The sequence below is a fragment of the Capra hircus genome, chromosome 17 (assembly GCF_001704415.2).
Source record: "Capra hircus breed San Clemente chromosome 17, ASM170441v1, whole genome shotgun sequence".
Classification (NCBI taxonomy): domain Eukaryota; kingdom Metazoa; phylum Chordata; class Mammalia; order Artiodactyla; family Bovidae; genus Capra; species Capra hircus.
The window spans coordinates 12297210-12322474 of record NC_030824.1 but is presented as its reverse complement, the minus strand read 5'-3'; the positions used below and the strand labels follow the sequence as shown (position 1 = coordinate 12322474).

At 40.8% G+C, this 25265-nt stretch overlaps 1 protein-coding gene across 2 annotated transcripts in view; it reads left to right on the top strand.

The window, feature by feature from the left end:
* MED13L (mediator complex subunit 13 like) overlaps nt 1–16480 on the top strand; it is a 281427-nt gene extending 264947 nt beyond the window's left edge. For both annotated transcript variants that reach the window (XM_018061210.1, XM_018061209.1), the window contains exons 24-31: nt 2303–2526; nt 2715–2857; nt 5645–5803; nt 6602–6778; nt 7927–8084; nt 10743–10904; nt 12539–12651; nt 13640–16480. In XM_018061210.1, the coding sequence (XP_017916699.1) occupies nt 2303–2526; nt 2715–2857; nt 5645–5803; nt 6602–6778; nt 7927–8084; nt 10743–10904; nt 12539–12651; nt 13640–13772 (1269 nt within the window). In that variant the 3' untranslated portion in view covers nt 13773–16480. The remainder of the gene's footprint in view (nt 1–2302; nt 2527–2714; nt 2858–5644; nt 5804–6601; nt 6779–7926; nt 8085–10742; nt 10905–12538; nt 12652–13639) is intronic.

The following is a 25265-nucleotide window of genomic DNA, read 5'->3' as shown; positions in this document are numbered from 1 at the left end:
AGAACACCCAGGACTGATCTCCTTTACAGTGGACTGGTTGGATCTCCTTGCAGTCCAAGGGACTCTCAAGAGTCTTCTCCAACACCACAGTTCAAAAGCATCAGTTCTTCAGCGCTCAGCCTTCTTCACAGTCCAACTCTCACATCTATACACGACTACTGGAAAAACCATAGCCTTGTCTAGACGAACCTTAGTCACCCAAGTAATGTCTCTGCTTTTCAATATGTTATCTAGGTTGGTCATAACTTTCCTTCTAAGGAATAAGCGTCTTTTAATTTCATGGCTGCAATCACCATCCGCAGTGATTTTGAAGCCCAGAAAAATAAAAGTCTGACACTGTTTCCCCATCCATTTGCCATGAAGTGATGGGACCAGATGCCATGATCTTCGTTTTCTGAATGCTGAGCTTTAAGCCAACTGTTTCACTCTCCTCTTTCACTTTCATCAAGAGGCTCTTTAGTTCTTCTTCACTTTCTGCCATAAGGGTGGTGTCATCTGCATATCTGAGGTTATTGATATTTCTCCTGGTAATCTTGATTCCAGCTTGTGCTTCCTCCAGCCCAGCATTTCTCATGATGTACTCTGCATAGAAGTTAAATAAGCAGGGTGACAATATACAGCCTTGACGTACTCCTTTTCCTATTTGGAACCAGTCTGTTGTTCCATGTCCAGTTCTGACTGTTGCTTCCTGACCTGCATACAGGCTTCTCAAGAGGCAGGTCAGGTGGTCTGGTATTTCCATCCTCTTTCAGAATTTTCCACAGTTTATTGTGCTCCACACAGTCAAAGGCTTTGGCATAGTCAATAAGTGTACTGCTTGCTGAATTTCTATAAGTAAAATTATGTAACTTATTATGTAACTAAGAGCCAGAAATAAAGCATAACAAGCATGCATCACTAACGCCCCTTCTAGTCACTCCAGTGGTAATCACTATTTCGACTTGTAACAATGTAATTTTGCCCGTTTTTTGGCTTTTATATAAATGGAATTATAATTTACAATCTTTTGTGTGACTTCTTTGATTCAGTGTTGAGAATTATCCATTTTGTTGCTTGTGGTGGTTTTCTCATTCTCTTGGCCATTTAATGCTCTGCTTGTGTAACTTTATTACAGCTTAACATCCATTTTACTATTGATGGTTATTTATGATGTTTTCTCTTCTGAGCTTTTTTGTTTTCTTTTTTAATTTAAAAACTAAAAGTAGAAGTTTTTATTGATTTCTTTAAATTACTACTACATATTTTTCTTCTTACTAGAAAAGTTTTTAAGCAGTCATTCTTAACTTGACCAAAATTTTAAAAGCAAAGATATTTTGTAAATGTGTTGCAGACACGGGTGACAGAACTGTACTTTTTCTAAGAGGACCTGCAACTGAATAAAGTCATGAGTTTTTAAGTAAGCTTCCACCAAGTTTTCTGGTAATTGAACAGAAGCAAGCCCACCATGGTCCATGGGAGATGGGTTAGACAGACAGATGTTCTTTCAGTTTTTCCATGATTTCATTCATTTTGTTGCCTGGAATTAACATCACAGTTTGCAGGGGCTTCACTGGTACATCATCAAAGGACCATTGGCCTCCCAGACACACGTCACTCTCCTCCTGCACTGAGTAGTTGAATTTCAGGATTGCCTTCTCGTAGAAAAATTCTTCTTCTGCATTTGCAAACATTAACTCATCTTTTTTTTGGTTGCTCCATTTCTTTTTGGAATTCTTTTTTCCTGCTTCCACAAACATCTTGCTGATCAGAAGGTAGAAGTAACACATCCCACATGGCTTGTGAGTTTTGTGTGCCTTTTTCTGAGCTATAAAATGGATACTGTTATGAACATGCTTATACCTGTCCTTTGTCAGCATATATGTGCGTTTGCAGGGTGGGGGATCAGAGGGTACATGTGTGTGTTCAGCTTTTACAGATGTTGTCAGTATTTTCCCAAAGCACATCATACACCAGCAGTGAGAGAGAGTTCTAGTCACCCTGTTCTCATGAGTACTTGATGATGTTTCTCTTTTGTATTCTAGACATTCTGGTGGGTATATAGTGGTTTTAATCCTAATGACTTTCCTAATGACTAAGTTGGGCCAATTATTTATTTTCATAAGGAAATACTGGCTTGATTGAGTTGCCTCGCTCATGTGACTTATACAGTCTTTTTGTACCATTATTTATTTATAGGACTAGTCGGGATGCAGTCTGTTGTCATTTCTCCCTGGTTTCCCTCAGTGCTATGTGAGTTTTGTTGTGAACACCGAGTTGAGTTGCTCTGTGTTGTTACTGATTTTGATTTTGATTCTTATTTCAGCGGCCCAGCCCGATCCAGCTTTACTCCCCTCCTTTTATATTGGCCCCAATCAAAGAGAAGCAGACGGAGCCGGGAGAGACACTCGGTGAAGCGAGCCAGAAATACAACGTGCTCTTTGTGGGCTATTGTCTGTCTCACGACCAGCGCTGGCTTTTGGCTTCCTGCACTGACCTCCATGGAGAATTATTAGAAACTTGTATTGTAAATATTGCTTTACCAAACAGGTGAGGAGCCTTGGTGTTTATGGTGCATGTAAACTGACACTGTGCCTTTTCTCAGCTAATGGATATTTCTAACTCTCCTACCTAAATACAGTGGGTACCATGGGGGTGGGTTCTTTGGAATTTTCTTGGTTTTGTCTTACTGAGTAATAGCTCTGACTCATTTGGGGACCCTTTTGCATTGATTTGAGGTCACGGAGGAGTAAAGTATCTGCACGTAAGATCGGACTACAGAAGCTGTGGGAGTGGTGCGTCGGTATTGTCCAGATGACATCTCTGCCCTGGAGAGTTGTGATCGGGCGACTCGGGCGTCTAGGCCACGGGGAACTCAAAGGTGAGAAATTCCTGAAGCAAAGGAAAGGAAGAGGGCTGAGCTAACTTCATTAACTAAGCTGAGGGAGAAAACAGTGAAGCTGGTAGTAAGAGTAGATAGAGGACGTTATATTTTCTGATTCTTTTAAATGTACAGGGTAAACTTGTGATTTTTAGACTTTTTATTAGCAACAGAATCATTTACAAAGAAAATTTTAAATATTGAACCTAGCAGAAAAATATTTCTTTATATTAATCTATAAAAGTGACACTAAATTAAAATTTCTAACATTTGTATTTTGAGTCAGTGAGAAGAACAAGCAGTTTTTTTTTTTTTTTGAACAAGTCAGTTTTACCTGGAAATTTTTATATCAGATTATGGATGATGGTAAATGTCATATACAGCCTTTACTTGCATTTACTTGTTTGTTTTTGGTGGTTGATGGTGAGGAGATTGTATTGTTTTAGTGGCATATGATAACAAGATCATCCTTGTTGGCAAGGACAAGTAGTTGCAAATTGGAAACATCACCATTGTCTGATAGTCTGTGGTCTGGAAATTTAAGAGCATAGGTTTTTGTCGTTGTTGTTGTTTTTTAAGCTGAATCCCCCAACTTATATTCCTTATAAGAAATACAACAAAGGACTAAAAGTGTCATGTAACTAACACCACTGACCACTGGCAGCTGCCTTGCCTGACGCTGAGCCCAGCTCATTCGTTATCCTCATGGCGCTACTTACACAGTTTTATTTGAACAGGCCTAGATTATTTTAAGCCGCATCAATGGCATATTTATAGAAAGTCCAGTATACGCAGATAGATGTGATTTTTTCTAAGGCGTGTGCAAAAGCAAGCCTGTGTCACAGATTAGCCTGGTAGTTTTGCGTGTGTCAAGTGTATATTAGGGCAGAGTTGGCCAACTTTCTTTGTAAAGGGCCAGAGAGGAAATATTTTGGACTGTGCGGGCTAGCTGGTCACTGTTGAGCAACCAGCTGTTCTATTGCACTGTCACAATAACCACAGACAGTACCCCCTTGAATGGGCACGGATGTGTTCCCAAAAGACCCTGTTGACATCAGGTGGTGGGCACGACCTGGCCTGCGGACCCTTGTGTTGGAGTGTGCGTAGTATTTCTTTGCGTGAAATTTATATCAGGTATTTGGGAAAACCCTGAAATAAAACCCCTGATATGGAGATAACTTGTCTTGTATCAAGTGCCCAGAGGGGTTAATTATTAGGGTTTAACAGCAGTTTATACAAATATATGTATTAAGTGTTTGCTTAGGAATCTTCTTATACACAGAATTTTTTTTATTAAATCATACTCTAGGCCAATAGGAAAATATCACCCTTTTCATTTTAAAAAGAATATTATACTTATAATGAATCTGTATCAGTAGCCTGGAGGTCTAATTCATAGGGGATTCATCATTTCATTTCTGTCAGAATTCCTATCTTCTCTCCTACTATACCTTTTAGTCAATCTTATTTTTTAAAGGCTTTAAGCTACTCTTAACCCTTGGGAAAAGTTAGAATATAATAGAAAAGAAGTAGAGGGGATGAAAATATAGCCTAGTAGTCTAGTTATTTGGTGTTTTGGAAAATTATTGGAGCTGTTGCCCTCCCTTGTATGATTTTTTAGAAGGGACACAAGTGTGACCAAGGGCTCCATCAAAAGACTGAGAGAAAACGTACCTTCAAGGAGTAAACACAGAAAACAGCCTCGTGTACAGGACACGAGTTTCTTCCTTTGGGGAACCGAGCTCTGTACCACCTTGCATTACTGTGGGGCAGTAGCAGATACGGGTCCACAGATTTCAGTTTTGTCAATCTGTTCTTTATCACTAGAGTGTTTGTGATAAAAAGAATCAAAGTGGCTTTTCTTTCTTATTTGGTTTTTAAATACTGAATTCACCTCTTTCGGGTTTTTCTGTGGTTTTTTAAACATACGCCCTCCTCCATGTTCCTTGACCCTTTTTATTTCAGCCACTTCAGTTCACTGTTCATTGGGAATATGAAATGTGAAAGTTTTGGGGTTTTTAAAGCTGCTTTTTAAGGGAGAGCAGGCATGTGGCGGTGGAGAGGTGGAGTGGCGTGCCTCTGGGATGTGACAGTGTGTGGCTGCAGTCCTGTGACAGTGATGCGCTTCCTTTGTGGCCAGGGTCAGAATAAAGGGAGGGCTGAGTGCTCTTCAGTTCCCAGAGTAACATTACCCTTTGCAGTTTTGTGATGAGATATCCTGCCTTTGTTTGGATAATAGACAATTTGTGCCACCTTTTTAATCTGAACAACTAATGTGGCATTATCTGGAGCATGTTACTTGTACCCATTGCTTATCAGCTGTTTGGGGCATGCCAGGAAAGGGTCTGCCTGGTTTTTTCTGCTGCTTGCCTTTGATGAAACAACCAACCTAGAGCAGTAAACAAAACTGAGGTTCACCCCCAACTAAGCTCTCTTCTGAAGAAAAGTATCTGTGAGGGTGTGAAAGAGTCAGGCCTGGAGGAGGAGGAGAAAGGACAGAATAGACTGGCATCCCCAGCAGGAAGTATGTGCACGTCTGCCTGGGTCTGTGCTGGGCCCGCGTCACCTCAGTCTCCATAATGGCAGGCCTTTGTTCCCTTGTTAATGAAGTGTAATCGAGGTCAAGTAACATTTTCTTTGTAGCAAGGAGGGGAACCTGTATAAAGACATATTCCCTTTAGGGCCCAATCCTGGAAATTCAATTATCAGGCAGAACTGGTAAAACACTCAAAGCTCACATCAGTATGCATTTCAAAGACTGTGTGAGACTGTGGTATTTGATTCCAGATTGGAGTATCCTCCTCGGAGAATGTTCACTACAGACAATCAGTAAACGGCTCAAGGACGTATGCCGGATGTGTGGAATCTCTGCCGCAGACTCGCCTTCTATCCTTAGTGCCTGCCTGGTTGCCATGGAGCCCCAGGGCTCCTTTGTAGTGATGCCAGGTAACTCTCTTGTCAGTTTTCTTAATTAGGTATCAGAGTACTTCAGTCCATTTATTCTGAAGTTCACACACAAATATAGATTGTATCTTTATTATCTTTATGGAAAACAATTGTACTCAAGGCTCAAAAGTGGAAACCGTTTGGTCTCTTCCAAGGGAGTGGTTTGTGACTTTATCTGTTAACCATCACTTGGGGGAGAGCCTGAGTCCTGAGTGTGGTCCAGAGCTCTTGGAGTCATGGCAAATTATTTGCCTGACCCCAACCTGTTGGGCAGGTTACATCATTTTTTTGTGCTCTGTCCTCCTTATGACATGGGGTAGTAGTTCTTACCTCAAGATGCTGGCTTTGATGATTGAATGAGATGATATGAGTAAAGGTTTAGTACAGAATCTAGCATATAGTACACATTCAATAAATACGCATTTTAACAATTTTTAGTTGAATGGTATCGTTTCTACAAAATTGTGCTGTTAGGAGAACAGTCCTTTATAAATTATTAGCAATCACAGGAGAACAGAAAGTTTTATTTTTAGAAATACTTATTTAATTAAATCATATTTGGTTGACTCAGTCCAATTCTATCTTAATAATGTGAAATCTGGCTTGGGTTATCATAGGTAAATGCTCTGAGTCAGTTTCTTGAAAATATTTGAACAAATGGGCTCAACTTTAAATGTGTGTCCATCATGGCACTTGTGTCAGACTCGTATCAGTCCAGCTCAGGTCCTCTTAGAATGTATTTCTGGAGTTGTTCACTGCTACACAAAAGGAATGAACCCCTTTTCCCTGCCTTTTAAGATGCTGTCACAATGGGCTCTGTGTTTGGTCGAAGCACTGCACTGAACATGCAGTCGTCCCAGCTTAACACCCCTCAGGATGCTTCCTGTACACACATCCTGGTGTTCCCAACGTCATCAACCATCCAGGTGGCTCCAGCCAACTATCCCAATGAAGATGGGTTTAGCCCCAACAATGGTGAGTGGACACGGAGCAGCTTGACTCCTCCACAGCAGGGAGTCACTGCGCTGCGGCAGGTTCTGCTGTGTCGTAAGGAGCAGTTTATAGAGCATGAGGGAACTGAAGGGCTAAGAATCTTTTTGGTCTTGAGGATTTCATTTATACTATTGCCAAGGCCATATATACACTTTCCTCTCTTGGGTAATTAACTTTCTCCTATTTTTCATTAAATGAAAGGCAGAAAGTATCTATCTGGTTGTGTCCTGTGGTGTCACTCTTTCAATAAATATTTCTTAGCTTTAGCTGGTTTGAATTGAGTGAAGACTACTGGGCAGTAGTCAGATAGCATCTAATTCACTCTGAAACAACTCCTTAGTTGATAATTCTTAATAGATATTCTTGGTTTGAATATCTTAAAGCATTTGTTAACAAATGAGTATAAACTATAAAATGCTCAATATTATGCAGCCATTTACAGTGTTTTTTGAGGAATTTTTAGCAGCATTTGGTCCCGTTAAATGGGGAGGGTAAAAGGATATCATCCTGCATGTGTGTACGCACATAAGATGTGTAGTATGATCGTGGTGTAATAATATAGAAACAGAACCAGCGAAAATGTTCTTGGTGACTAGGTTTCACATTTTATACTTTCCAAGCTTTCTGCTCTGTGTGCACCTTACTTTTATGATAGAGGAGAGGCTTTCATAGGGACAGCAGTGTGCTTTGATCTGCTGGTGTAAGAGGCCTCCAGTTTCAGGCCAAGTTCACACCTGTTAGCATGCATTAATTCAGCCTTAAGTATTTTTAGATGCTAATTGGATATATAGATGGAGTCTGCTGTTTTCTTGGATGGTGTCAGTTTTAACTTTGTTTAATAATTAAATTGCTGCTTTAGCTGTTTTGCCATCTTTTTATGTGCCTTTGGAGGCTGGGGTTTTATGTTCTTTGTTTCTCCATTCTGTGAATGCTTCACGCTAGGAGATCACTGGAGAGAGGACACAATGAAAGGCTTATTTGCAGCACCTTGAACCCAATGGGCACATGTTAAGTCTAAGTGGTTAATGATACGTACCTAGAACAGTTCTAGGCCAACAAACCATGTTTTGCTTTAAGTCGGGGCTGTGGATGAGCTTTTTAATTTTTGTTTTTCTCTCTCTCCCTTCTAGATGATATGTTTGTTGACCTTCCATTCCCAGATGATATGGACAATGATATTGGCATATTAATGACTGGGAATCTCCATTCCTCTCCCAACTCCTCCCCAGTCCCCTCCCCAGGCTCTCCTTCTGGAATCGGCGTGGGCTCTCACTTTCAGCACAGTCGGGTAAGCCTGACTTGGGACACTTGGCACGTTTAAACCCACCACAGCCTTGAGGGAAGGCCCCTGGAGATGCCGACCTCCGTTACTACATCTGCCTTTCCTCCCAGTGGTCCTGATACACGTGAAGTCCGTGTGGCTCTGTTGTTTCATTTTGAGCAAAGGCAGGAATTCTAAAGAAATGTGTTACCATTCCTGATGACTGTTTAATCAGAATAGTCCATTACAGCTGGCAGTTTTATGCAGTTGTCTTCTGAGCAAAACTTAGTTTTGGTTGCTTGCCGTTTCCCAGTTAATTGTAATATTTTTGCCAAAACAGCAGCTTTTCAGACACTAGTTCAATAATCCTGCTTATTCAACATGCAGAATAACTGTTAACTGAAGAACACACTGTTGATGGTTATTTGGAAAGGGGCCTCCCTTGTCTTGGTCTGTGTTTTGCCACCTTTTTTAGGCAGTCTGACCTCCTCTGTAGCCAGCCTGCAGGGATGGGAAGAGCCCACAGGTGGCTGATTGTGAAGACATGTCCACGTTAATGCCAGAGTATTAAGGGACAAAACAGAGCTTACAACTAGTTTCCTCTTTAAATATTCTAGGGATATTAGAGGTGAGGTAGCAGAAGATTGAAGCGTTAAAGGTTCCGCCGTAAAGCTAGGTGATGCATGCTTTATCCTGGTATTGTACTTAAAATACTAAGAGATTGAAGGGTTAGACACAGAAAAATAGCTGTCCAGTATCTTAAACTGGACAAGTGAAAGCAACCTGTTTACCCTCATTCAGACACAAAGATGTTCTTAAAGGACTTAGGTTTCTGTCAGGTGGGACTTTTATTGCCAGCCCTGAGTTTGTTGAAGGACAATCAAGAGAAAAGAAGATGGAAAACTTTAGTTACAGAGCGGATGAGACCAAGGAACAGCAACTCAGTAGTCTGCCTTCGTGTCATTGCCTGCCCCCTAATTTTCCCTTCTGGGGGAAGACTGTAAGTGTCTTGACTTCCTCCTCAGGCATTTGCCAGTTAATGACAATTTACGGGTTCACTGGAGATTGTTGTGATGGGGACTGAGAACACACTTTTACATTGAATGGTTTAATTTAGGATTACTGGGAATTCTAGAGTCCAGTAGCACTGCAGCTGGGAATGTGTGCCCTGGAGGCTGATAAACAGAGCTCTGAGTTAAAGCTCACTAGCTGTGTGTGACCTTGGACAAGTTTACTCTACTTTTCTCAGCCTTAGTTACCTTATCTGTGAAATGGAAATACTAGCAACTATCTTCCAGTATTGGTTGTTATAATTCAGCCTGTCCATTAACAAAGAATTGGCAGCTGAAGTATAATGTTAGTTTTGTGAGAAGCAGAGGTGTGCCGTCTTTTCTCCCTTGGTTGGCACCTCAGGCCATTGAATGTCACACTTCAAACAATTCTGTGCTGAAGCTGGTCAGGTGGCCTTTTCCACTCCTGAACGCCTGCGGCCAGGTAGCTCTGACAGGCTTTCAGCATTTCCTCCTCCTGAACCATTAGACATTCTTTGATATTCAGTTAAGACATTACAACAGGAGAAAGCATTCAAAGTTGCAGTTAGTTTTTCTTAACTCAGAGTTGCTACAACTTGGTGTAGTAGTTGAGGGTTTTTTTTTTCCTTTGAAACAGAAGGCTTTTGAGAACAAATGAATTATTATTGCTTGCATAAAAGGTACAGTTTCAACTCTTGAAGCTAGCTAAGAGAGTCAAAGATGAGGAAAATGTCAATTACCAAAAAAAAAAAAACACGCCCAGTAAGGCTCTCACAAAAATCTCTTATTCCTGGGATTGCTGTAAATTAAAACAAGACTTCAGGAGCAGACCTCCCACTGCTGGCAGGTCAGAGAGCTTTGAGTTGGTACGACCTTGTTGACAGTGGACAGTCAGGCGCACTCATGTGTTTTGGGTGACTGCAGGGGGAAAGAGCAGATGGGTGTGGTGATTCAACACCTTCAGCTGTCAGAGTCCGCTCTTTCCATTTTTAGTTTGTTACCTAATAATGCCATGGAGCAGATTTTATGTTCTGCAGAAAAGGAAGCAGAGAAAATAAGTCTGTTTACTCGGCTGACGTTAGCTTTATGTGTATATCTCATCAGAGGCTGACACTGCCTCCCCTGCTGCCCTTTCTCGGTCAGTTAGCCACTACAGTGCACAGTGACCTGATAAAAAGCTGGGTGACGGTGTCAGAGGACGAACTTCCCGTTACAAAAGAAGTGTCCGCAGATGTAATAATGCACAGTTAATACCGCATTGTGAGAACTCCCCTGGGGGTCCAGTGGTTAAGAATCCGCTTGCCAATACAGGGGCAGAGAGTCCATCCCTGGTCCAGGAGGACGTTCCGCGGGACAGCTCGGCCCGTGCTCCACAGCCCACGCGCCGCAACAAAGACCCAGCACAGCTAAAAACAAATAACTTTAAAACACCATATTGTATATTTGATAGTTACTATGCGTAGATGTTTTTAAAAAGTTCTCATCAAAAGAAAAAACACTGAGCTCTGTACATGGTGAATGTTCACTAGCCTTATCGTGATTATTTCCCACAATTAGGACCATTATGCTGTACACCTGAAACTAGTATACATGTCAGTTATATCGATTTCTTTGGTGATAGATGCTGATCACACTTTGGGACTTTGTCTTCCAGAGCCAGGGTGAGCGCCTTCTTTCTAGGGAAGCGCCCGAGGAGCTGAAGCAGCAGCCTCTAGCCCTTGGGTATTTTGTGTCAACCGCCAAAGCCGAGAATCTCCCCCAGTGGTTTTGGTCATCGTGTCCCCAGGCTCAGAACCAGTGTCCCCTCTTCCTCAAGGTTGGTTTGGTGTCATGTTTGAAGTTTTGGGGGGAATGAATGACTTAATGCTCAAAATTTGGTGACAATTTGTTCCCTGATTCTCTCATGTCTACTTGAAGTCTGAGGAGGTTTTACTTACAGCTAGAGCAGAGAGTAGAATTTAGGAGAGGAACCCAAAACCGTATCACAGAGGAGTGACACTTGCCCAGGCAGGAGCCCTCAGGTCGCCCTGTGGTTCTGTGTAAGATTCCTGCTGTCAGGGAAGTTACGCCTGGGGAGGGGAAGGTCCGTAATGACTGGCTGTCCTCTTCCTCCCCTGCATGGGGACCAGCATTCTTTTTTAGAGTAGGGCAGGAGTGAGCTAAAAACCCTGTTTATGCATGCCCCTTCCTGTATATTTCTTGGAAATTTTTACTCCAAATTAAAGTTAAAAGCAAAAGATCTCTCACTTCAGTTTGAGTGAAAGAACCTAGAAGCATCCATAGATTGGCAAAAATGCAGATGTTGAACATCATACTCTCTCAGCAGGACTGTGGCATTCCCCTTCGGATGCAAAGTCCCACCACAGAGGAATCCATGTGACACACACACAGACACCTGATGGTTAAAACCAAAAACAGTTTTCTCTTCCTGATGACTTTGACACAGTTATGAGATCAAAGAATTTATGTTAAAAATCCATAATCTTTTCCTTCAGTTAGAATTTTTATCTTTTCTTCTCTAAAAAATACACATTTTTTAGCTCTGTTTACTGAAAAGACTTAGACATGATAGCTTAGTAGCAATAAACACCTTTCTTGACACATGTATTATTTCTCAATACCACTTATCATTCAAAAGTGTGAGAGTTCTTTGAGGAATGACGGATTCCAGGACTAAAGTAAGAAATTCATGATATCCTGAGACAACTTCTTTTCATGCCTAAAAGCATGGAAGTTACCAAAGATTATTAGAGTCTTTTCAAAGAACCAACAGCCAACTTGGAGGGGTTCCCATTGCCCAGGGATAGGATCGATCATTTGGTCATTAGAATGAACAGTGGTGGCAACAGACTGCTAAAAGTCTATGGGTTCATAGTTGTGCTGGAAAACAAAACATTTAAAATAATTCACCTTTTGAAGGAGAATCAAGCATTTATGTGGCCTCTGCTTTAAAATTATTACTTCAAAATTAATAAAGTAAAACTATGCTAAAACCCTTATGTTAAAGATTGATGGGGAACTTCATCGTAGATAGAACATGCTGGTACCTGCTGAACCCAGGGCTCTGTCATAGTGCTTCAAGGGGGACAGCATGTGCCTTTGGACGTGACGCTGGAAGGGCAGCACACCAGTGATGGAGCATGGAGGTCAGGAGAGAGGACCACAGTGATACCGTGAGCCACCCAGACTGTGGGCCTCTGCAGATCAAAACCTGTAGAGGGACACTTTTAGTTATTTGTAGTTATTTGCAAAGCTAGCTTTTTCCCGCTGTCTATTCTAGGATATGGCGTTATTTGGAATCACCTTGGGGGTACTGAGCAGCTTGAATTCAGGGATTTATAGAAGCCCTGACTCCTAAGGGACTTTAGACAGCGTCTGCTGCTGGCAGACGTGGGCTTCCTTCCCAAGTTGATTAGGCCCGAACGGTAACATCCTCTGTTCTTTTACCAGGCTTCGCTGCATCACCACATTTCTGTAGCACAGACGGATGAACTTCTCCCCGCCAGGAATTCTCAGCGGGTTCCACATCCTCTTGACTCCAAAACCACGTCTGATGTTTTAAGGTAGATTCAGACCTAGACAACATAGCTGTACAGTTTGAAATTTTATATTTTAATGAAAGACACCTTGGAAAAAAGAGTAAAATGTGGTGCTTGTGGAGGAGATGTTCCCTTTTGTGCAGTGGAGCACTGTTGGATTGGCCAGCGAGAAGCCACATCCCTCCAGCGCATGCGTTGGACAGACAGACCAGGCAGCGGACGCCACCCCAGTAGATGGGCGTGAGCACCACTGTTGTCACTTCCTGTTCCTAAGAGGCAGTCGTGGTGATGAAAATAGACCAGGATTAGGCGTGCAGAGGTAGAAAACCACGACTAGAGCTTAAAGCACTTGACTTTGAACACATTTTCTACCCTCCCTGACATAGATTATATAAAGTAAAACAAATTCCATGGTTGGGAAATATCTCTCAGAATTCTCTTGCACTTTAGCAAGCTATAAACAGGCTTCATATACCTTGAGAAGATATGCAAGCTTTTTCTAATGTTTTCTAACTCTTAAATGATTTGAAAATTATAATTAAAGCAAGAACCTAATCTACATGATTTTGGCTTCCAGAGCCTCTAGAGCAACACCATCCAATAGAAGTGAGTCAAATAATTACCATCTTAATATGGCTACTAGAAAAATCTTAAAATTTTAATAATATAGAAAAATATATGATAATGATCATATAAATAGTATCATTTGAATGGTAATCAATGTAAAAATAGTCATGAGCTATTTTCTATGCTTTTTGAAATACTCAGTCCCTGAAATCCCTGTGCCTGTTCTCTGCATATAGCATATCTGAGTTGATGAGGGGCGGTGGCTGCCATATTGGACAGTGCAGGGCTAGAAGGAAGGGGAGACAGGAGCTCCGGGCTACGGCCCGGAACCACTTCCAGAATGAGGTCACGCCTTCCTCCTGCCGACGTCTGGCACATCAGACCTTGCGGACCAGCCTCCCTTCTGTCATGCCGGGCACCCTAACCTGTGTGTTCTCTCCGGCAGGTTTGTTTTGGAGCAGTACAACGCTCTGTCGTGGCTCACGTGCAATCCGGCCACCCAGGACCGTACCTCCTGCCTTCCCGTCCACTTTGTGGTGCTCACTCAGTTGTACAATGCCATCATGAATATACTCTGATTGGAAAAGCACTTGTTCTCTCTGGCTCAGTTCCTTCTCCCTGCAACCTCAGTCCAAGGAACCTGCGACACTCTGCAAATACCCCACTTCCTCCTCTGGAGACCACTCTGCACAGTCCCGCACTGTGATTCCTTCTCAGCAGGCACATGTCATTTCTGCAGTGTTCAGTACCAGAGTGACTCACTGACACTTCTCTCATGGACCTGGAAACTTCCACGAGCAGTGACTTGCAGCCAGTGTTAACAGTGTGTGCGGCCCCAAACCACTGGGCCACAGGGAGTTTTTCTGTTGGTTTTTAAGAGGGAAATAGAAGAGACGGTGTCCTTTTGCACAAGAGTCTGTGTTTTCAGTCTCTGTTTAACATGGGCAGTGTAGCCCTCTGATGAAACCCTCCAGTTCCTGGTGTATGGCCTGTGGGTTACCTGAACTCCGTAATCTGGGACTTTTGAAAAATAAGAACCAGCTCAAGTACATGATTTCATCATAGGGTTTCTATCTCCCTAGTGCTCCCATCTGGACTGGCGTGAGTGCTTTGGTTGACTTTATACCTGTGTGTAGATACAAGAGGTCTGGAGACATCTTCATTTTGTTTATTTATTTTAGGTTGTTCCGTCATGTGACTTTCTTTTATTTTTATTTTTTTTAATTCGTGAGGACCAGGTACAGTAGCTAAAACCCAACTCAGATCCACCATAGGATTCTTTGACTACATACCTCTGTCCTAGAAGCCGGAAAAGGAGTGAATACAAACTGGGGAGGATCATGCCTACAAAGTAATAATATATCCAAAACCACCCAGCAGCAGGTTTTGTTGAGAACAAACTGGGTAAACATTCTGCCATGTTCCTTATTAGAAGTGGCCAGCGTTTCATGAAGGACATTTTTACATAGAAGGCAGTCAGGCTCCACCCGGAGCCATGGAGGCAAGTACCTTCATCAGCTTTATATAGTCACAGTGGAAATATATTTTCTAGTGAATTCTTACTGAAAGCCAGGTCTCTCCTCTCATTAGATCAAAAGGGACTCATGTACATATCACAATCAACAGTGTTTGTTCCTAACAGTTACAAATACGGTGAATTTTTTCTGGACCATAGGAATATTATTTCAAAGAAATATTACAACTTAACCATTAAATTAGTACTTGAAGTTGAGCCTTTGTGGTGGAACTTTTTAAAAACAAACATACATACATGCCTTTTTAAAGCATTAAGGCTAACTGAAGTATTTCATGAGTCCTCATCCCAGGCCCGAGCGGGTTGTCTTGAAGACCCCGTCTCTGCCCCCTACCTTGCTGTGCGTTTCTGTCCGAGGGCAGTGGGTGTGGGCTTGCCTCCCGTGAGCCGCTCTGGTCAGGCTGTAGAGTTCTAGTCATCTGTAGAGAGAATCATGCAGATTTTAAAAGTTCTTCCAAGAAACTTCCATATTCTGGTTATTAACAAAAAAAAAAGAAAAATGTAATAACTGATGATTTTGTAAAAGTATTTTTCTTGAAATAATCTAACGTTTAAAACATTTAAAAAAATTGTGTGGTGGGAATGTGAAAGCAGAGAAATCACTTGTAAATGGATAATTTTGTTCTCTGTACCACCAATTGAGGGGGAGGGGTTGACTTTCGCAATGTATAGGTTAAAAAAATCTGATATATCAAACCATTTGTATCTAATGTGTACAGTGTAAAATTGACTTTAAAAATATTGCAGTGCTATTTTTTCTTAATCAGAAAGGAAAAATTCTCAAGGCCTTTTGAAGAGCATAAGATGATGAAGATTGTAAACTTGTATAAAATTATCTTGGTGAGAAGACAAATTGTAAAGTAGATATTTGTAATCTTTTACCACTTTGGGGTTGCTTTTTTTCCCAGAATTCATCAGAACTTTGAATTTTTTTTTTTTAATGGGCTGTTTTTAATGCAGGGGCTTTTCTTCCCTAGAAACCCAATTCTCAGCAAAAAAAGAAAAAAACACAAAAAACTAAAAAACCCCTACAAAAACTTAAAAAAAAAAAAGGCAGCAAAGGGTAGTTTTCATCTGGTGTCTTTTATTTAAGTTTTTTAAGTTAAGAAAAAGCTAGTGACATATTTATACGTTTTTGTGCAAAAATAAATGAATGGCAATAGATTTTAAAAAAAATCTTATTATGTACTTCTGTGTGAAAAAGTCTGTATAATATTTCCCTTAAATATGCATTATTTTACTTGTGAGTTTTTTACTGAATTAATCTGAAATGTACAAGCCCTGGATTTGCTACAGAGTGAGAACTTATTTTATTTTTTTTTTTATTTTTAATTTTGGAAATTCTGCAGAAATCAGAACTCTTACCTTGGTTTGAACTAAAGAGGGGACATGGGGAGGGGAGAAGGGTGGGTTTGTCCAGCATGCTTGTATGTATATTTCAGAACCTTTTTTAAATGTAAAAGCTGTACATTTCTGGGAAGTTCTGAATTTCTTTTGTTTCCTTTTTCCTTCAAGCATTTTGCAGTGAGCTTCTTTTATATATAGCAAACAATTTGAAAGAATACAAAAATATGTGAAGTTCATTTAAAAAAAACTACAGTATAGCGCTGGTACAGTACACTAAAAGACTTTGATAAAAAGAAACAATACTAAAAAGCCTCCATTTTAAATGTCATTCATATATACCTTGTGAATGAGAGCTATATACTTTTACACACTTTTTTAGAGGAATAAATTATTGAATTACTGAAACATTGAGTGGCTTTTTTTCCCCCCTTCCATCCTGCTTTTGTAATAAAAATGATTACACCTATTCAAAAGGTGTACTATGGATTGAACAGTCGTTGATCAGGAGCCAGGCTCTACCTTCTAGAGTAAAGTTTTACTCCCCTGACCACGACATCTAATAGCTGTTACAGGTTTCACTTACTCCAAGATACAGGTGCATTCATGGATCAAGGTTTGAATGAACACACATACACAGCATTGGAGTTGGAGCTCTGGTGTTTTTCCTTAGGGTTGAGTAGATCGCATCTAACAGTGATCTACTGTCTTCCAGCTCTTGAGACTGCAGTCAGGCTTAGACTACAAGTCTGTTTTCTGCTCCTCTCTCTTCATGGGCTCAGCCAGTTTCCTTTTATTGTTCCTTAGAAACAATAGTTCCAACTCTACTGTTTTCCCAACACACAAATGAACAAGACACTCACCGACTGCATATCCCCACTGCCTGTGCTCTCCTTGGATCCTTTCCGTAGGAGAAACCATCACCGGGGCAGAAGCTCTCGCTGAGATAGTTAACACCAGGACTTGGCAGAGCCTACTGTCAAAATCTGAGTAAGCTGAGAGACCTTCCTTCAATCTTCCTCCAGCTCGCTGGCAATATACATTGTTCTAACTCTGAACCTTTAGATACAACTGTTGACACTATTCAGCCTCAGTTATTTCCTCTGCAGTTGAGTTGAGGGCAGTTCCATCTCAGCTGAAAAGCTGTGTCCATGTTACTATAGTTGTACTATTGAAGAAGGCTGAGAAAAGTGAGACCACTTCGGTTAACAGATAATGTTGATATCTCTCTTGTCCAGTTACCACCACTTTATACCTAGTTCCCAGCCCTCTTGGACACGCCCCTGGCCAAAAAGCATTAAACAACTGCACACTTCCTAGATTCTATGCATTCGGGTCAGTCCAACTGTTCCTGTGTCCCTGTAAAAATCAGAAACAGGTGGTAGTTTTCCAACCAACTCATTTTCTTGGGTTCTGTGCTCATACATCTAGTGGCACTTAATCCAACAACCAATGAACGTTGGCTTTATTTATACTAGGAACTTTGTTTTCATGACGTTATTACCCATATCAACATCAACAGGAGTGAAATCTCTGAGATAGAAAAAACTGTCAAATTCATTCATTTTGCAGATTCCATGTAGCTAAGTCTGACCTGCCACTCCAGCCATCGGCCTCCAGGCATTCGCTCTGCTCAGATTCTGCTTAAACCAGTTCATTCCCCCTAAACCGTGCCATCCAGTAGTTTTACGTCCTGGCCCCTGTTCTGGGGCCGGGAATTTGTTCCCAATTGGTATCAAAGAGCTCATGAAAAATCTTTATAAAAAAGTGCAGTTTGTCAGTAGTTCTTAAAGACAGACTTGTCACGAGACCTGGTGTCTGAGTGTGAGACACACACTGGAAACAGATTTTGTTCCTTGTCATCTATACAGCACCAGCTATTCTATAAAGATTTGTTTCCCTTTTGAATTTACCACTTGCTACAGTCCTAATAAGATGCAATTTGCATGTATTACATTATCTTGGTGTTAAGTGATTAGTTTGTTTATATCCCCTTGACAAAAAGGTCACTCTACCAGGAATTAGTTCATGTCATTAATACCTAATGAGACACCATTAGAAAATTCTGTTACGGCAGGTAATTACAGGGTTGCAACAGTTGCCCTGGGCATCTTACTCTGCTTGGAACCAGATTTACCAAGTCCCACCACTTCCCTTGAAATTCTCAGGTCAACTTTAAAAAAGATTTTTTTGGGGGAGGCACTTAACGGCTTCTAGTTAGAACAAAGTAATAAAGCAGGTAAGAAATAAAAGTTGAGGAAGCAAAGCTTGGCAAGACCGAAGTATTGATTTTTCTCTGTAAAGGTTATTTTCCTCAATGAACGTTAGTTACCAGGGAGGATGCAGATGCAGACAGACACTGGGCCAGTCTCACTTTTTTCTCTTTAAGGCACGCAGGGAGGTGTGGAGAGAATGTTTTAGTAATCCAGAAACAGCATTTGTCGGGGCTGCAGCTTGGTGCTCTGCTCAGACTGGAGTCTAAGCAGGTGTGTCGTGGTGTGTTTAAAGTCACCCACACCTCAGAACAGGCAGACACGTCGAAATTAACAGCCCCTTCAGCATCTCTCTGGCCAGTGCTCCCTAGTTTATGCCTTTGTCTCCTTGCTTGCAAATTAAGCAGGTTTCAATTTACCTGTTTCATAAAACCACATGATATTCAGGAGAACTGGCCCTGCCAGATAGATTTAAGGTGAGAGGGCTGACGTGGAAATGTTTGCTCTGGGAGGGTCATCCATTTAACACGTAAGATGGTCATTGTCTTACTTAATTTGAGCTCGAACACTTTTCAGAAAGCATTTACTCTTATTTAGCTTCTCTTATTTAAATCTTATTTTGTTCACTTAGAGGCTTGATGGAGCTCTTACTAATTTATATGTTATTTAATATATAAAATTATTTACTATCTGCCTCCTTTAAGTATGTGATTTTTAATTGTAGAAGAGAATGTTTATGTAGTTCTATCTATGTGCACACGCCAGGTTTTGGGTTTTTTTTCCTGTTGACCTCTCATCACTACAAAACTTAGGAATTTATCTCCCTATCAGGTCTAGGAATCAAGGTCATTTTTTGTCTCATGGGATGAACTAATGACTTTCCAGTCATTTCTGTGAACAGGAGAGTTTACTTAAAATGACAAAAACGACCTTAGATTGGGCTGACTATATACTAATGCTGTGAGTAGGCACACGGGAAATGTTTGTTGAAAGAATGGAAAACACATCAAAACTGAAATTTACCAGCAAATTCACCACCTGCTGCTGCTTTTTGGAGGAGCAGAAAATATATATTTTATATACTAGGAAATAGAAGAATTCCTTTTATTTTTCTGTTATTGATTTAGGTTTTCTATTTCTTATGCCAATTTTGGAAATTTGAATTTTTACAGGGGAAAAAATTGAGTTTTCCAACACAGTACTACTATGCAATTGTGCACAGTATTCCCTTAATTTTGAACCTGTTGTTTTTGGTAACGTATGGTTGTTCTCATTTCTGTTTATGCATTTTTTTTCTTTTTCCTTTCTTGATGGATTATTCTAGCAGTTGCTGTTTTTTAGTTTTTATTTTTTCCAAAGAAACAGCTCATGGATTTAACAATTCTGCTGTTATTTCTCCTGGCTTTTAATCTTGTTCCTTTTCCTAGTTTCCTTAAGGGTTTCGTTTTATTTTCCTTGAATCTTAATTGCCTGCTTAGTTAATTTATTTTCTGTTTTGATGATACAGGCATTTATAGCCTGGGGCTTCTGGATGTGTGTGGGCCTCCTGGAGTTATAGGCAAAATTCTTTATGTTCGCATTTTTTTCTAGGGCGGGGATCTATTGTATCAGATTCTCAGCGGGATCTGATCCTTAAAGGGATAAAAATGACTGCTCTGGGACTATGTTAAAGCTGACTGCATCCTACAGGTTTTGATGTTTAATGTTTTCATTTTTATTTTTAGACTTGGTGTTTTCTTTCTTTTTTGATCTGCTTTTTTTTAAATAAAGGAAAGTTCTCTTTGGATTTCAAGTCTCTTGGACTGTAATTTTCTCTTACTACACATAATCTAATAATGATTGGGTTTTGCAAACAGTCTCCAAAACCTTCAAAACAAGGTGTGTCCTATTTAGCTCTGCCCCTCAGAGGCCCTGGAGAAGGGAATGGCTACCCACGCCGGTGTTCTGCCTAAAGAATTACATAGACATAGAACAGATTTTTAGACTCAGTGGAAGGAGGAGAGGGTGAGATGATTTGAGAGAATAACAATGAAACATACACATTACTGGGCTTCCCTGTTGCCTCAGCTGGTAAAGACTCTGCCTGCAATCTGAGAGACCCAGGTTTGATCCCTGGGTTGGGAAGATTCCCTGAAGAAGGGAATAGCAAGCCACTCCAGTGTTCTTGCCTGGAGAATCCTATGGACAGAGGAGCCTGGGGGGCTACAGCCCATGGGGTCGCAGAGAGTCTGACACAGCTGAGTGACTAACCCACACATGCATACATTACTACATGTAAAGCAGATAGTCAATGGGAGTTTAACGCATGGCGCAGGGCACCCAAGGCCGGTGCTCCGTGACAGCCTGGAGGGAGAGGGTGGGAGGGGGTTCAGGATGGAGGGACACGTGTATACCTATGGCCGATACACACTGATGCACAGCAGAAATCATCACAACATTGTAAAGTAAGTATCCTCCAATTAAAATAATTTAAAAAAGAAGAATTCCATGGACAGAGAAGCCTGGTGGGCTACAATCCACGGGATCACAAAGAGTTGGACAAGACTGAGTGGCTAACGCAACATAAATATTACGCGAGCCACATAAATGTAGTTTTATAATTTCTAGTAGCCACATTTAAAAAGTGAAGACAACAGGGGATATCACTTTGAATAATATTTTTCTTTAACCCCATATAGCTAAATTTTTATATTTCAATGTGAAATAAAAGTTATCAGATATTTAGCATTCTTATTTTTGCAGTTAAGTCTTCAAAATTCAATATTTATTTTGTTTACAGCGTATCTAATTTGGATGCTAAATTTTCAGTGGTTAAAGCAAAATACAATTGTATCAAAACAGGCTGAATTTAACAAAAAATTGTATATTTCCTCAGGTTTTAAATTTTAATGAAAATTAAATTTAAAAATTAGTCCCCTCAGCCATGTTCACATTTCCAAGTCACACACTCACTATCCCACTGGACAGTACAGCGCTAGAATGTAAGATTTGAGATGGCTTAATTCTGCCTCAAGTATCAATATATTTTCTATATCTTCTGTCTAGACCTCAGTTGAGGTCCAGATAGTAGGAGTTAAATTTCCCACTGCAATTTGGCTGTCCTTTTTTCCCTCTGCCCTACATTATTGCTGCATAGAGGTTTATGATGTATCTGTTACATAATTTATCTCTGTATAATGAATTCTGCATAGATTTTTTGCTTTAAATTATCCTTTGATATGAATATTACCAACACTACTTCCTTTAGTTAGAATTCTGGTTATATCTTTGACCAACCATTTATGTCCAACCTTTGCCATTCTGTGTTAGTCGTTCTTCATACAAGTCATTGCGTTTCATTGCTTCACAGAATTACAATCTCCTTTCAATAGCGTAATCTCTACCATTTGCATTTCCTGTTCTGTGTTGCCCTTTGACCTGTCAACTAGTTCTTATAAATGCACATATGATTTATTTGCTTCCTTTCTCTTTTCAGTTTAACCTTTTTGTGTATGAGCTCTATTTGTTTTTATCTTTCAAAACATTTTGAAGAGAAACGTTAGTTTTCGGTTAGTGACTGCCTTACAATGATCCACAAACATTCACAATGCACTTATCTACATGTACCCATCTAAAAAAAAAAAAAAATCCTTCCTTAACCACGAGTCCTAACTCCACCTCCATCCTTTTCTCTCAAGACTCACTCAGCTGTATTCATCTCCCAGGCCCTGTGGAGATGTGTGAATCAGAGCAGAATTTTTGTCCGTCTTTGTCCTCCTTTCCCTTGGATGCTGCCCTGCAGGTTTGAGCAGCTCCCTTAGTTACACGCTTCTCTCCATAACAAAGGCAGAAGCCTCTTCACAGAACTGTAACACATCTGCAGAATGAATCTGAGGATTCTGTCGACAGATATTCTGTGCCTCTCAGGTGCCAGGCCCTGTGCTAGGGGGTGAAGAGATAACCCCGCACTCCCATATCCTAAGGACAGAGGAGGCCAGCATCTGTGACACAGAGTGGACCAGCCTCTAAAAGAGCCCCGCAGAGAAATGCACTCCCCAAACCAGCCTGGGCAATGGGCAAACCCATTCCTGTCTCCAATTTGGAATCTTCTTTAAACAAAGGATATGTAATTTACAATGCTCAGTTTATGGTGTATAGCAGAGCAATTCAGTTACATATTATATGTGCATGGAATTTTCCAGGCAAGAATACTGGAGCAGTTTGCCATTTCCTCCTCTATGGGATCTTCCTGACCCAGCCATTGAACCCGGGTCTCTTGTGTCTCCTGCATTGGCAGGTGGATTCTTTACCACCAGCGCTACCTGAGAAGCTCCATATATGTGTATACATACATATGTGTGTGTGGGTGTATATATGTTCTTTCCATTATGGTTTATTACTGGAGATTGAACATAGTTCCCTCTTCCACACAGTAAGTCCTTATTGTGTCTTTTATATCTTATAGTGTGCATATGTTAATCCCAAACCCCTAATTTATCTCTCTTCCATCCACTTTCCCCTTTGACAACCAGAGTTTCTTTTCTAAGTCTGTGAGTCTGTTTTGTAGATGGTTCACTTGTATCATATTTTAGATTTCACATGTAAGTGATTAAGTGATGCCACGTGATACTTGTCTTTCTCTGCCTTGGCTTAGTATGATAATCTCTAGGCCCATCCATGTTGCTGCAAATAGCATTATTTTGTTCTTTTTAATAGCTGAGTAATACTTAATTGTGTTGATGGATATTTAAGTTTCTTCCAAAATGGTTGTCTGAGGAGGGCTTACAACCAGTTGAGAAGAGAAGAGAAGCAAAAGGCAAAGGAGAAAAGGAAAAACACACCCATATGAATGCACATTTCCAAAGAATAGCAAGGAGAGACAAGAAAGCCTTCTTAAGTGAACAGTGCAGAAATAATAGAGGAAAACAACAGAATGAGAAAGATTACAGATCTCTCCAAGAAAATTAGAGACACCAAGGGAACATTTCATGCAAGGATGGGCACAATAAAGGACAGAAATGGTAAGGACCTAACAGAAGGAGAAGATACTAAGAAGAAATGGCAAGAATACACAGAAAAATTGTACAGAAAAAGAACTTAATGACTTAGGTAACCACAGTGGTGTGGCCACTCAGCTAGAGATGGACATCCTGGAATGCAAAGTGAAGTGGGCCTTAGGGAGCATCACTATGAACAAAGCTAGTGGAGGCGATGGAATTCCAACTGGGCTTTTTAAAATTCTGAAAGATGATGCTGTTAAAATGCTGCACTCAATAAGCCAGCAAATTTGGAAAACTCAGCAGTGGCCACAGGACTGCAAAAGGTCAGTTTTCATTCCAATCCCAAAGACAGACAATGCCAAAGAATGTTCATACTACCACACAATTGCACTCATTTCAAAATATGCCAGTAAGTTAACACTCAAAATCCTTCAAGCTAGTATGTGAACTAAGCATGTGAACTTAGTATGTTCACATACTTCAACAGTATGTGAACTAAGAAATTACAGATGTACAAGCTGAATTTTAAAAAGGCAGAGGAACCAGAGATCAAATTGCCAACATTTCTTGGATTATAGAAAAAGCAAGGAACTCCAGAAAAACATCTACTATTGCTTCATTGACTAGGCTAAAGCCTTTGACTGTGTGGATCACAACAAACTGTGGAAAATTTTTAAAGAGATGGGAATACCAAACCACCTGAACTGCCTCCTGAGAAATCTGTATGCAGGTCAAGAATCAACAGTTAGAACTGGACATGGAACAACAGACTGGTTCCAAATTGGGAAAAGAGTATGTCAAGGCTGTATATTGTCACCCTGCTTATTAATTTATATGCAGGATACATCATGCGGAATGCTGGGATAGATGAAGCTCAAGCTGGAATCAAGATTGCTGGGGAAAATGTCAGTAACCGCAGATAGGCAAATGACACCAAACTTATGGGCAGAAAGTGAAGAACTAAAGAGCCTGTTGATGAAGGTGAAAGAAGAGAATGACAAAGCTGGCTTAAAACTCAACATTAAAAAAACTAAGATTGTGGCATCTGGTTCCATCACTTCATGGAAAATAGATGGGGAAACAATGGAAACAATGAGAGACTATTTTCTTGGGCTCCAAAATCACTGCAGACAATGACTGCAGCCATGAAATTAAAAGACACCTGCTCCTTAGAATAAAAGTCAGGACAAACTACACAGTATATTCAAAAGCAGAGACGTCACTTTACCCACAAAGGTCTATCTAGTCAAAGCTATGGTTTTTCCAGTATCATGTACGGATGTGAGAGTTGGACCATAAAGAGAGCTGAGGACCGAAGAACTGATGCTTTCAAACTGTGGTGCTGGAGAAGACTCTTGAGAGTCCCTTGGACTGCAAGGAGATCAAACCAGTCAACCCTAAAGGAAATCAACCCTGACTATTCATTGGAAGGACTGATGCTGAAGCTCCAACACTCTGGCCACCTGATGTGAAGAGCTGACTCATTGGAAAAGACCCTGATGCTGGGAAAGATTGAAGGCAGGAGGAAAAGGGGGAGACAGAGGATGAGATGGCTGAATGGCATCATCAACACAATAGACATGAGTTTGAGTGAGCTCCAGGAGACAGTGAAGGTCAGGAAAGCCTGGCATGGTATAGTCCATGGGGTCTCAAAGAGTAGGCCATGACTGACTGACTGAACCACATGTCTTGGCTAATGTAAATAGTGCTGCTATGAACATGGTGTGTCCGACTGTGCAATCCCATGAACTGTAGGAGGAGCTGCCAGGCTCCTCTGCCCATGGGGATTCTCTAGGCAAGAATACAGGAGTTGCCATGCCCTCCTCTAGGGGATCTTCCCAACCCAGGGATTGAACCCAGGTCTGTGCAATGCAGGCAGATTCTTTACCATCTGAGCTACCAGGGAAGCCCATGAACATAGGGGTACATGTATATTTTCAAACTACAGTTTTCTCTAGATATATACCCAGGACTGGGATTGCAAGATCATCTGATAATTCT